This window comes from Paramacrobiotus metropolitanus, unplaced genomic scaffold (genome assembly GCF_019649055.1).
Source record: "Paramacrobiotus metropolitanus isolate TYO unplaced genomic scaffold, Prichtersi_v1.0 Parri_scaffold0000036, whole genome shotgun sequence".
Classification (NCBI taxonomy): domain Eukaryota; kingdom Metazoa; phylum Tardigrada; class Eutardigrada; order Parachela; family Macrobiotidae; genus Paramacrobiotus; species Paramacrobiotus metropolitanus.
In genome coordinates this window covers 199,839-213,844 of record NW_026570256.1, presented here as the reverse complement: position 1 = coordinate 213,844, position 14,006 = coordinate 199,839, and the positions used below count along the sequence as shown (strand labels likewise).

The 14,006-nt window shown below is 42.4% G+C and overlaps 1 protein-coding gene across 2 annotated transcripts; it reads right to left on the bottom strand.

Annotated features, from left to right (window-relative positions):
- Window positions 1–1,822: 1,822 nt before the first annotated feature.
- LOC129589669 (uncharacterized) lies at window positions 1,823–13,684 on the bottom strand. Of its 2 annotated transcripts, XM_055484509.1 has the most exons (6): window positions 13,499–13,684; window positions 11,874–12,768; window positions 11,409–11,511; window positions 8,662–9,414; window positions 8,543–8,595; window positions 1,823–1,939 (listed from the first exon to the last, which is right to left on the bottom strand). In XM_055484509.1, exons 2-6 carry the CDS (start codon window positions 12,679–12,681, stop codon window positions 1,929–1,931), a joined length of 1,728 nt encoding a protein of 575 aa, XP_055340484.1. In that variant the 5' UTR covers window positions 12,682–12,768; window positions 13,499–13,684; the 3' UTR covers window positions 1,823–1,928. The 2 variants fall into 2 exon arrangements, with proteins under 2 accessions (XP_055340484.1, XP_055340483.1); XM_055484508.1 differs by lacking the exon at window positions 1,823–1,939 and having other exon boundaries at window positions 8,004–8,595.
- Window positions 13,685–14,006: the final 322 nt, after the last annotated feature.

The following is a 14,006-nucleotide window of genomic DNA, read 5'->3' as shown; positions in this document are numbered from 1 at the left end:
CCGCGACGAGCTAACAGTAATGTTTCCTTTCTCGCTGGATTGTCGGCGTACAGGATAATCCCATTTGGATCAAAATTCCGGGAAGAACTGGTAAACGTTACGTCCTTTCGCTGCAGAAACATCTGCATTTGGTTGTTTTTTGTTGCCTCGAAGCTGACGGTATTCCAGTCTACGGTGTCTTAATTAGTTTCGGCGACCGAGCACAGTTTCTTCATCACAGGATAAAGCCGTAGTTGAGGAAAGTGGTTCAGTCAGCAAGGACTCGGCAGTCGACGCCACCATTTCTTCAAATTCACACCGTCCAGTCGCTTGCAGTTCACGGTCAGATGCTTGCAATTGCTCAAACCCAATCAATTCTCCGCTGATAATCAGCCCGGTGACATAGCCGACAAAGGAGCGCGCCTTCGTCGCGGTACTCGACTGATCCACAGCCGACGGAACTTCTCCGACGTAATTGGTATCGGAGAAAATATCGATACTCTGAGTCTGCCTCATTTTCTCCTGGATCACTGATCGTATACACTAATCTCAATTTTCTTTTTGCGTTTACGTACGGACACGGTATGCAACACCGCTCATCGGGGAAGCTGTTGTCCATGATCCTCTTTAGCTTTGCCGCTGAACCAGTGCTAACGGTCAATACAATCTGTCCTCCCTGAATGGACGCAGTCCAGTAATTATTATTTTGTCGCGTTTATAATTTTTGCTCACTGATGCAATGGGGAGCCCATCGCCGTGGTCAGTGGCAAAGGAAAGACTGATGTTGGCGTTGGCTGGTAACATTTTTCCAGGCAGTTCCATGTAACCGGCACTTCTGCTAAAACTGACTTCCCGAATAGCCCGATTATGACTACCCTGCTCCAAACCGAAATAATACAAGTATGAGCAGATACGATCGTGATGTGATATTCGTGAGCCACAATCGTCAGGCTGGACGGTACTCTCGGCCCCGAAGAAAATATGGGCACTCGGGGATTGATGATCGGCTCCCAACAGCGTCCAGTGGATCAAAAGGGAAGCCCAAGGAAATCCACGAGGGCATCGTTGTGGACAACAAGCGGCACATTCGAAGCATCGGCGGTTAATAATTTTTGTTTGCGAAATGGGCGTTATATAGATATGATGTATTTTCAGTACGTATTCTGATTTGAAATTAGCAGCTGCACGCATTGCGCAGGAGGAAGCTGCCCGTCTGAAAGCAGGGTCCCCGAACAAGTGTTGGATCCACACGTTGCCTGTAGCATGCCTCAGTAACCTGATAGCCAGTAACGCGTTCCGATATCGCGCTGCGCTTTGGAGAGTTTCTTCCACAGCGGCTTTCTATCGAAATTCGACGACGATACGCTACTTATAGTGCGTCATGGAATTCTGCCAGACCAAGAGAGCATTGAAGAAGTGTTTTTGTTGTAGTTTTTTATGTGGTACTTTTTGTTTTAAGTAATTCTTTTTTTGTGCTTTGAAAATCGAAGGTTTTATATTACTATGTCCATGTACATTGCACTTTAGAATCACATGCTGTATTATTTTGTACAGAGCGGAATGTGAAACAACATGCAGCATGATAAATGCGCAAAGCTATTGTGTCATAACGGGAACAGCCAGTGGGATACGTTGCTTCTCGTCAAGTGCAAACCATCATAAATGGGCCTAGATAATAATCTAGATAATATTAAATCATGAATTACTGTTCACAGGTTCAGAAAACCAGATATCTATACTTGCTGTACATAGTACTCTGTAGAAGTTTTGCGCTACACAAAACTGACAAAAGTGATATAAACAAATTTGACCGACCAGAGTACCGTCCGAAAAAGTGTCCACGCTGGCATCAAATGACTCGGTATTGTAAAACGTCGGTTTGTCTGCAATGATTCCTATCTTTTGTAGAACATGTCATCCACAAACGTCGTATACCGAGCTGTTGGAGGCTACTTCTTCTCTATGGCGGTAGTAAAGGACCAGAGTGAAATCCATGGATGTAAGTATAAGTACAAATATTATGAAGTAAAAGCATAAATTTTTTTTGTCTAAAGTACTGTACCTAATTGGGAATACTAAAAATCTCGTGGTTAGTGCAGACTAAAATTGTTTATTCAATAATAAACTAAAGTACAGATACATTACTCTATTGCCGAAGCTAATGAACTTGCTATTAATTCGTGTCAGAAATACAATTATGGTTGTAGATGTTGAATAATTGACACAATTACATTTTAACGTCTGGCTGAGCGAATTACCTTGTGTAAAGAACTAGTTTTTGTCCTATCCAACTTGAAGGCTTCTTTTGTTATGCTTAGTTAAACGAGACGACGAACTGACGAATCTTCTCCAAGAACATGGGATGAAGGCCGAACATCGCCCCTTCGCCATGGAGAATTCGGCACATAAGCAACATTTCTTGCTTATTGCTCATAAAAACGAGAAGAACCTCAAAGAGTTTGAAGCGAAACTGGCAGCGCAGTAAGTAATTACAGCAATAAAAGGCACACGGACATTTATTATAATTATTTGTTCATACAAAGGTTGCCTTTAATAACAGTGTCTTCGGTTGCGTTTGGTGTTCGCTGCGGTTTCTGTAGAAGGTTTTAGGTTTTTATCGTCTACTTGTTTAACATACTCGGGCTACACTGTGGTGACGAGAATTCTACCGAGACATTTTGAACCCCATTGATTCGTAAAGGTCACTTCGAGTAGCTGCCAATTCCACTACCAAGCAGACAATTTTTCTAAGTGCTTCGAAAAGGAACAAAAATTCTGTCAACATAAGTTTACGACAGGAACCCGTTCGGCAGAAAGTATGGCACATCGCTGCAGGTTAGCGGTGCAGTATAATATGCAAAGGCCATCATCTTTAATCGTGTACGGTAGATTGGGATGTATATCCAAAGGATATCGGTAGAAGTACGCACTTAATGAATGTACCAGTAGCTAAACTGTTTTGATGCTCTTGTGTATCTCATTTTTGCACCAATTCATTCAAATGCTTCGGGCGTTTCGACCTACCAGTTTAACGATAATCTTTCGTGGTGAAGTTGCCTTATTAGTATTTATTAGTATTAGTATTGCGTTATTAGTATTTTTGCCTGATAATATTGACGGAAACGTAAACGGGCTGGTGGTTGATTATCAAACAAGCCGCCCGAGAAATACATTAGCTTGATCGTGTACCAGCCGTTTTACCGGTGGCAAAACGGTTTGGCATTACGCTTTGTCCTTTTCGCCGTGTCATAACGGACAATTCGCGATGTGATAAGGGCGTTATTAGTGGCGATTTCAGGCCCAAAGGAGCTGCACCAAGCTTCCGGCTAGCCAAAATTATGCGTTTTACGACTACGGCAGCACATAGTTCCATGCTATTACTTTGTTGCGCAGTAACTGTAGCGCTGCAGGAAGTGGCACCACATAGTCTGATGTATGGAAAACGAGGCACACTTTGCTTGAAGTCTTACGTAACGTATGCGATGCCCGGCAAGGGCAAGCAGCTGCCGGATCGAAAAGTGCCTCGCGGCTACAATAATTTTTATGCGTTCCGAACGTACTGAGAGTACAGTCTTGAGTCTGTTGCTTTATGCCTTGAAAAATGATTGTGTTTGCTTGCAGTTTGAATAAAAAAGCGGGAACCAACGAGCACCGCTATGACGAATTGTTGCGCATCCGAGGATGCACGGAAAAAGATTACCAGCTGTGGGATGCAAAAGCGAAAAAGAAAGTACCTTTTCAACCCTACACAGAGACGCAGATTAAGGCGGCTGCGTACATGTGCGGCGTGATGGATCAGCAGCCAGTAGGGCCAACAGGTCCGGCTGTGTGGATCAGAGAGGTATGCTTGCAACGCTCCTTAAACCTTCGACATACAAGTCAAATCAACACATATTCTTCGTTAGCTATTTCGACGCGGCAATTTACCCTGAGGTAGCAGGCTGTTCGAGCACGGTTCCCGCATTACAGATCTGCGTAGAAAGAAGTCAAATAGCTTTTTTCTTTCTTTTTACATGAAGTGAACCAGATCGTAAAGATACATTGTGCGCTGGATTTTGTAACCATTATACTGTGGTTACAGAGTTTCTTTAAAAAAATCGTGAGCTATAAATTGGTATTTTGTAATACAAGTGATTACAATCATTATATTTGCAAGTACCTTTAGCCTTTTACTTTAATGAGGTTAAAAACAATTTCAAAACAGTAAAAATATTAGCTAGTAATAGCTACTGTATGGACCGGTTTGTGATACGAACATTTCTACGAGTTACGAGGAGAACATACAAATATGTTTACAATACGACGCACGTTGGGAACTCGGTTGGCGGCGTACACAAAACGGAAATCTTGTATAATATACAATACTCTTGTATAGTAAAAAAAGGCACATATACGTTATCTGCACGAGAACCATACCACTACATTTACCTTTTTTTCTCACTATTTGAAGTCCACTGTAAATTGAAACTTGTGTACTAGCACTGATGACAACATGTCTTTCAGTCCGTGTATCGCGATTTCTGTGGATACTGATCAGCCTAGTCTAGTTTGTACATGTTGTAGGTATGAATTTTATAAGAACTGCCTGCGCTGGTGTGTTGCAAATTTCGGTTTGCCTCTGTGATCTGTTGTCCAAGTATAACTAATTTTGATGGTGGCAACGTCTTTGATACAGCCAGCAATGAGCTTGCAATTGGACTGCTTATTTTAATTTGTAGAATGCTCCGGAAGCTCCAAGACCGAAGGAGGAAGTGCGCTCTCTTGGGGTCGAAGGAACGTTATCGCCACGTGCCTCGCGCGGACCTGCAAACGCCAATGCATTCGGGAGAATTGGCTATCGTCGAACGGAATATAAGTAATTCTGTGGCAGTTTGATTTTCTGTGCACCTTTTGGTATAAGCAATGAAATAATACTCAGATGTGGGGTGTACCGCGTAATCATAACTTAGCTTCGGGTAGTGACTAGTGATTGAGCCATTCGATTCTCGATAAGCGTATACAAAGGTTCTTTTTATGTTCAAGAGCGGTTAGAACAAATTACTGGTCGCAATATACAACGAATAACTTATTAGAACTGCAGATACAGTAGGTGTTCTGGTATTGCTTATGTAAGGCTGATCAAGAGTATGCTTCCGGTTCGACGAGACTTGAAGTCCCCTCGGGGTTGTCTGCTCTTGTGCCGTAATAGAAATAATAATAGTGATACGAATACTAGTTATATCAATCGAGACCAGGGGCTAATATCACCGAGCTTATTCAATCCACTCAGTTAAATGTGAAGCACGGATATTAATTTACAGTGGCTTAATGAATTAAAATTGCACGTACAGTATGTTTCTCATGATTGAAATACGTAGTTAAGCAAGTATAAAGCCACGGCGGACAGTCTATCGACACGCCCTTATCACTGGTGTTTATAATTGCTTTCCTGCGGATATCCTGGATGCCAGTCAAACGTACCGTGGGAACCTTTCTGACATTGCCGATTGAAAGTGCATGCTGCCATGTACTTGAGAATCGGTTCCATGTATCAACTGCAGATACTTATATTATCAACGGAAAAACTTCGTTTACTTGATGACAGCGGACATCGAACATTTCCTGGCAATGGCTTTAACTATGGGATCAGTCCTTATCAGTATGGCCGAAAATCGATCTAACCATGGCAAGCGGCGCATGTCATCCATCGAAGGCGTAATCGTAATTCGTCGAAGGCGTAATCGTAAATCGTAATTCGTCGCTTTTGCCTAATGCATACACAAATTTCCATGCAAGTTATTGGGCAGCTTTATCATATTCTCGATGGGATCTTGCCAGTTTCAAGCGTACTCTTCTCCGGGAACATCACGGGCCTCCGGTCATACCGAAGACATTTCGCCATGTGACAATTCCTACCGATGTTTGCTTACGTTATGCAGATATGGTTGACAACTTGACACAGTAAAGGGAATGGCATATAAGTGCTACAATTACCTGGATTGTATATGAATAAGGCTTAAGGCGTTATGTTTCTCGGTTTCGAATATTCGTGAGTATCGCTTTATTTTGAAAGACTACTTTACCGGAAATTTCTGGATTCGGTGATTGTCAGCAGTTTTGTGGGAATTTATAAAAGGTTTATGAAAGCATGTATCCAAGAGGCAAGTGAAGCTAATCGCGGGGCTCTAGGTGATGTGCTTAGCGGTGAGCCCATCATGATAATCAGGCAGAGCACTCACGCCTGCCAGTGTCCATGCCAATGGTATGGCATTTGACTTTGGCATTTGACACGCAATAACTGCGGTAGATGCCACAAAAACAATCTGACACTGTGCCCGAGCAGGTTGCAGGGACAGTTTTTGGGTGTCCGGACTTCCGAACCAGGAAGCACAGTAGGTATTAGGTATATGAACATATTCAAATCCCCAATGCTGTCTAGTGGTCTTTTGGTAATTTTTTGTTGACAGCCCAAAATGATTTTACGCGAGAGAAATCAACAATCGCTTTCTAACCGTTTTTTGTAGGAACGTTTGTTGCGGTAATTAAACACTGTTGGATAAGACAGCACCAATAATACGAGTACGGATGGCAGTGGGCCGAGCGCGTTTCGAAGGAAAGTTGAGAACTTGCAGTCGAGTATGGGTAGAATTATGTCACTAGCCTAAATTTCGCCGGCATTTCTTAAAACATGAGCCCATAAGCGTTATCAATGTTTGCAACCTGCTTCTGCACAGTGCCACAGTTTAAGTCTACATACTTTCTGCCTAGTCGTCAACCGAATAATATTTGGCAATGACTGGCAATGACCATCTGGCAAAATAATGCTTGGCATGACTAGCTATATCGAGTGCATTTTACTTGCTTAGGTAAATAGTGTGGCGTGACGCGCCGTGGGATGGATTTGGAATAGCCCGTGAATCTGTAAGATCCGCTGCATTTGTGTGCTCAGTTTCTTGCCCGGCTTGGGCAGGAATACGACAGCAATTGCTCCTTATTCCTTACCGACGAAATATGCTGATCATGACCTTCATAACTTTACACCATAGTACCACGGAAACAGAAAGGTCATCATGACGCCTTTCATCTTGCTGGACTTGCTCTCTACATATGTTGATTCTATGGACATACAGTTGATATCGTCATTGCTGCTTTTGCGCTGACTTTAATCCGAGTGAAAATTGCATTAAGTGCCTAATACTACAGCTATTAAAGTTTCCTTCGTGCCTCTTATCAATAGAAGTATAAAAAAAAGCTGCTGCTTCGATACTAAACTGTCAATGTGCGCCACGGGCAATTTATGCTACCGCGCATGTGCGGTTGCATTGAATTCACAAATTTATTTTTGTCGCAGCCTATTTTTGTCCAAATGTGGGTGCTTTAATTGCACTTAGAACTGCACGAAGAACAAGTAAAGGCATACTTTTTCGTTGCAACCGCACGCGCGCGGTTGTCACTGCCGTAAGTCTGGTCTGTGTACGGTAGTGGCTCGCGTGACGTGGCTTAAGCGTTTCGTCACTGGTTTTTTTCTAACGTAAATAATTACAAACGGTTCAACCGTTTTTAAAATTTTCAGATAGTCTGTAAAGAGTAGGTTGTGTTTAACATGCTAAAATAAAAAAACCGAAAGAAAATCGGTACTGGAGCAAAATAATCTAAGCCTGGCCACTTGATATGTCGCTCTTTGACTTAACATTGGTGGCCACTTGAAGGTCTCTACGAGAGTAAGGATTTTCCTGCTGATTCCACCCGGGACTGCACTCACACCTCATGTGTCACAGTAACGTTCTTCATGATATATTGGAGTAACTTCGCGGAATCGACTACACCCACTTTCATTACGCCAGCCAGCGGTAAAAAAGTTCTGTCCACAAATGCAGACAAAAAGGATTGATATGCTTGTCCAGTTGATATGCGCATTCATTCGCCATGATTGATAAGCTTATTCATTCGCCAATAAAAATCTGGAAGCCAGTATAAGTTTTTCTCCATTTAGTTCCATGATTTATTGACTTTTTATATCCATGATTTTTCCACAAGCTCGGTTGGCGAATACGAAGTATAATGTGAAAACAGGGCGATGGCGTACTTTTCCGAGTGACAAAGGTTGAATCAGACTTTTGGATGGTATAAGCTGCATTTTCAGTAAGCTGGTTGTGAGTAAAATAAAGGTAAAATAGCAATCAGCAGTCTTCGGTTTGAAGGAGTTAAAGTTAAATGTCGTCATGCGACGAGGCTATGACCTTTACGGCAGTAATCAAAACAGAAAATTTTCATCGGAAATAGTTTAGTGGTTTCTAGCCAGATGGGTCTTTACGGCCATTTCTTTACGGCCTTCGAGTTTTGAACAAGTATACTTTCATTAAAATAAATCACGTACGTAGCTGCGAATTAAAAGCAGCTGAGCGTTTTGTCGGCATCGGTACAATTGTCCTGCAGGACCTGCAGTAGCGCATTTTAGCCTTTTACTCTGGACTTGGCAGTGCTTCGGCTCCGGCTGCGTAAGCAACACAACAAAATCCGCCGCTAATGCACGGCAGTAGCAAGGCCAGCGTCTGCATAATACAACTCTTCGGGAAAAACTTACGAGATATATCGGCTTTAACGTCATCCAGACACTTGGGTGGGCTTTCCTTCCACCTGCAAATTAAAGAAAAAATCGACTTAACCAGGCAATTGCTGCAATGTTTGCTGCTTCATGCTTACATTTCGTAAGAGAGTGCAATAAACGGCCAAATGCAGCGCCTTGGTTCGCAAGCCTCGCTTGTCAGGGAATTCAGCCAACGGGCAAGGTTCTCAATCATACGTTTTTTGAGTGCTGGACAATGATCTTCTAATGCAGATCGGAAGGACGCTTCAAAAGTTGCTGTCGCTGTCTCCGTAAAACAGTATCGCCAGCGCGGAATGACTATGGAAAATGGATCAGAACAACATCGCAAACTCCGTCGCCCAGGACCTATGACCCACTCTGACCACTCCTTCTCGCGCGACAGAATCTCCTTGAAGCAAAACGACAGTCTACTGTCGAAGCAGCAATTCTTCAGAGCAATATGTCGGCAAATGAGAGCACATATCGTGTCTGCCTTTTCTGGATGGGAGTAATTTCCGTAAAAATTAGTGAAATCGTCTGTACACAGCATGGGAGACCATTTGGGAAATGGCAAAAATTCGTTTAGCAAAAGCGTGGAGTTGTTGGCGATGACCAACCAGTCGAGTTTTACGTCCATGATCATCAACACATGGGCTAGGGTAAACAGACATTCATCCCAATTTCCGAAGAAATACAAAATTTTGGCATCTTGGCTGATAGTATTCCCGATAATATAAGCCAGGTTCCGAACAGTATTTTTGCAAAGGTCTATCTTCAGACTTTCGATAACATGCTTATTTTGATTTGGCAGTATTACGCATTGTCGAAGTGTTTTGCGCGACAATCGCCGATGGAAAGATTTGCACGTTCTGGAAAAGTAGAACCTTATATTATATTACAGTAGCAAAAGGAAGTATGGTTAGCAAAAGGAAGTATGGTCGTATCTTATTTGGCCAAACAGCACAATCTCGAAACACAAATTTTAGTGCAGCGATAATGCAAGAGCCACTTCTATGAACATTAAAAGCCAAGGAAGCGGTAAAATTTTATTGTTTTGTTCCTTCCTAACCTTCCCGTCACAGTTAAAGTCGTTAGTGTTAGGAACTGCTACAACCATAGGCTAAAATAGTGTGTAGTGATACACATTTCGTGTAGTGATAAAAGTGTAGTGTGTAGTTTTAGTTGCCCAAGTGTGCAAGATTAAAAAAGTTCAAAACCGTTAAAAAATTAGAGGGAGGTGTCTTGAAAATAAAAAAATGTTTTTTGCACTATTTTTTTATAGAATTTCTAGCAAATCTCACAAAAAAACGTGCGTCGGCTTCGCGCTTCGCGCTTCGCGCGAAACCTACCTCATCTGTCACTTCTACTTCGATCTTATCATTGTAATTCGTCCTTAAACTTTCGTTAGCTTCAAATAATTTGGTCACCAGCATACTAATTCACTATTTTTAATCAAAACTCCTGCAATTTCCGCAGAAATAATGGTCTCAGGTTTCGCGCTTCGCGCCGGAAATGGGCATTCACTTCCACTTTCGACACTTAATTCGTATTATGCCGATTCATGCGTCGCCAGCTCTTGCCCTTCTTTAGAAAAAGAATACAAAAATTTAATTTCTTTTGGCAAAATTTGTTTCAGTCACTCCCTCCGGGGGCACCCCCAGGGGCAGTGTGTAGTGATAGAATTTAGATATTTTAGCCTCTGGAGCCTACAACACTTACATATATGCGGTGTGCATGGTAAACGAATTTTGTTTCTTTTTATTAAAGTTATTTATATAAACAAAATGTGAACCAAGAAACATAGCTTACACACCTGAAAAGCTAGAGATATAAGAAACCAAAGAAAACCTAAGCAAGCAAAAGAAACCTAAGAAATCTGACAAATTAAGCCAATCAGATCAAATTTAAACCAAAAAAATCGAAAAGAATTCTCCAAACCTAAAACAAACAGGACGGACTGAACATTAAAACAAAACAAACTGCATAACAGCGGCACCGCAGTCACTGCCAACCTTTGTACGACAACCAGCTGCATCAGCGCAGCAAAGGTTACCAGTACCACTATATACTAGCGCCACTGCCTCTTCTACGACCAGAGCTATTAATCGTAACTAGAATAATCTTTTCTAAGTCCTCCGAAACATTTTTAGTTTCTTTGCATTTCAGTTTTCTCAGTTTATTATGATTTTTTTGGTTATTCTTAGATGCCTGAGGTCTAAGGCTTCTTACGTTTCTATCAGAATGTTTGTATTAGCAAAGCGCATGCAAGTTTTGTATTCTTCAAGCGATCCTACCGAAGATTAGCCACCTCCAGTTTTTGAGAAATGTGATGTTTCTGCAGGAACAAAAGTGCGTTGTACGGTTTCTGGCAGCTTCCACCTTTTATTGCTTGCCAGACGGGTAAAGGTAGGTGCCACTACCAACTTTTACACCGTGCCAAATGGGCACTCGATCGCTCGGCATCGCTACTAAGCACTAATAAACGCTTGGACTGCATTATTTGTTTTACCGTTTTAATGCGCTGTATAATACGTGGCTATTTGAAAGTCTTTTTCATTCAAGTGTAATACTGGTACTTCCAACTCAGTTCAAAATCACGGAATACGCAGCAATATCTGCATCACGTGATGATCCATTTGTTGAGATATTCAGTCACACTCTGGCACACTGAAAACGTCCAGCAACAATGTCTCGCCTATTTCATATATGCTGCTTATAGTCGCAGCCATGCCTTAATGCAATACCCATTCGGGAGTCGGCCCCGGAAGCCGGCCGACAAAAGATGGCGTAATTATGTAATTTTATGTCATTAAGTAATTTCTCATGGTTGTATATACGTACATGGTAATCTTACGGTTCTCACCTGCGGAGTTGATGTTGATCATAAATATCCAGAAAAGAAAATACTTCCATACTCAGCTCCACAAGTAGATGTTCAAAAACGAATTCTCGAGAGTCGCTCAAATCTGTAACATTAAAACACAGCCCATAGCCTGGACTTACGATCATCATACAGTACTCTGCACAAAATTACAAACTCCGGTCAGTACGTGGTGCCTTCAGACGTATGCGCATTTCAGCGAAACATCATTAATTTTGTGTCCTCAGTAGCATTATGCCAGATGTACAGAGTACACACATACAATACATGCGTATAAAGAATAGACTACAAAATTCCTCGCTATCAAATAAAAATGTTGCGATAATAAGTGGCGGCATCCCCTTATTGTTCAGCTGTTAGGCACAGGCTTCGGTCTTTTGCAGGTCGATCACGTAATTGTGCTTCATTTAACTTCCAGGTTCAGTTTTACTTTATTGCCAACTTTACCTAGATCAGCAGCGACCTGTGTGACAAGTTCGTTCAGAACGGTGCCAGCAATTTTTTCTGTTGCCAGGTTCAACTTTTGCATAAACCCATCCACAGAGAACGCTATGCGTTCCATAACTTTCATTTTGGTTTTCGGATCCATGACGATCTGATTGTAATCGCTCGCGACCAATAGTGCAATGTGATCATCGGTCGCGCTGAGGAACATAAGCAGACCATAACCAGCTTCCTGCATTAAGCGACTGTGAAATCGTGAAATTTCTCGTACTTTCTGCAGATTACCAGCAAAGTTGTCACAATACGAGGTGAATTCTGAAACCGGAATCTCCTGATAGGAAAACGAGTGTGCCGTAACGGGGTTCCCAAGAACACCCCGGCTGCGAATCCGTTTGAAAACGGCATTAGATGAATCAAGGACATAATAACGTTTGATCCCTTTCATCGGCAGGGTGACCTCCACATCTACTAACGCGAACGAATCAAAAGACATGCCGCTAATGATACGAGCGGGCTGCCACGATTCCGGCTGATTGTCTTCCACACTGACAAGGACGTCAATCTCATCCGACACATCGTCAGGGTGGACACGAATGGTTTCCATCCACTCCACTAGTCGCAGTTTCTCCATCGGGACGCGGCGTACTTGCTGCATGGAACCAATTCGCACCATACAATGATCACTGTCGACTGCGCAGACATACCCACGATAGGTGGCATCCTCATCCAGAACATCGACAACAAAGCAATTATAGACGCCGGTGATAAGAGGATCTCTGATTATCCGCGTCGACAAAAAATTTTCCATCATGCCGTCCGTGTAGAAGACAAACCTTGATCATGCGTCTACAACTCCCCAGCGAATGATGCACGCGACTCGGTGAATTTTGGTAGCCACCTGATAACAGCATGGGAGAATTGTCAGATGCACACTGTGCCTGTACGATCACTTGGTTATATACTCCCGAAGTTACCACAAAAATTTTCCAGGCTAGATGACCATAGTTAGTTGAAGCACAAGATTATTTGTGCTTCCTAACTGCGCTGTAGAAGATTGTATGAAACCGTTTGCCAAATTTTATGATGCTACCGGATGCGTTAAAGCTTCGTTCATACAGGAAGTTGGTTAATATTAAAATGGCAGAGTCTCAAGATCGATACTAGTACGTACCCGTACGAACCACTGCATCATGCATCGCATCATGAATCATTTGGTCAGTTGTTGCTGCCTTGCTGCCGTTCCAGATCAATAACTCAATAGCAGTGCCCGTACCGGTATTGATTAAAACTTCACCCTTACTGCCTACGATATATTCTGTAATGATACAATCCCAAGTTTAATGGGCTACAGTGAAACGGAAACGCACAGCTGGAGCTGTTAATGCCAAGCAGCGCGTTGCTGCTTGAGCAAGAGTATCAGCAGACTATACTCCAGTGCACTGGTTGTTGTAAGCGGGCGACAGAGCAAAGCCACAAGAGGTGTCTACCGCCTCGAGTGTGCGGTCTCTGACAACTTACTTAATTAGGGCTACTTGTAGCTGTATCTGGAGCTTTGACGTCAAAATTAATTTTGGTATCTTTGTACTACAGTATTTTGATTTGCTTTCATGCACGAACGAATTGTTTACCTGCGATCATGCATAGTAAAAGGGTTTTCTTCGGAAGCCGTAAAGTTATTATCCGTTCCCGCTGACGTCTCTGAAGTGGTCGGCATTGCGGTGACTTGCCAGAAAGCTAAGCACACTGTCCAAAATATAAACAAAAATTTTGTTTTCCCACAATGCATTGTAAGCCCTCCGCTCAGTGATTATTGCTGAAAGTTGCACACAGTTCTTCTTTACGTGATTTGTGATAAATGCACATGCACAGATACTTAAAAAGAATGTTTTCGGCTGGCCCACATAAGCATTGCTATGCGATACAATCTTGATCATTACCGACGATCGTGAATAATACAGTAGTACTGATACAGTATAATATTGCAATAATGATGTAACGGTCTTTCACCGGAAGACATCCACTGTTACCTTGCTACTGTAGCACACATTAGTGCATACCAATGTTACTACGGCTGCTGCTTATATGTACTAGTAATTTAAGTGGATTACACAAATCCAGGGCAGATACTCGTATTAT

Coding starts and splice junctions, on each gene's coding strand:
- LOC129589669 (XM_055484508.1), bottom strand. CDS start 12,681: ATGATGGAAAATTTTTTGTCGACGCGGATAATCAGAGATCCTCTTATC. Junction 9,415..11,408: donor GATCAACATCAACTCCGCAG/GTGAGAACCGTA, acceptor CTACTTTTCCAG/AACGTGCAAATCTTTCCATC. Junction 8,596..8,661: donor ATTGCACTCTCTTACGAAAT/GTAAGCATGAAG, acceptor TTTAATTTGCAG/GTGGAAGGAAAGCCCACCCA.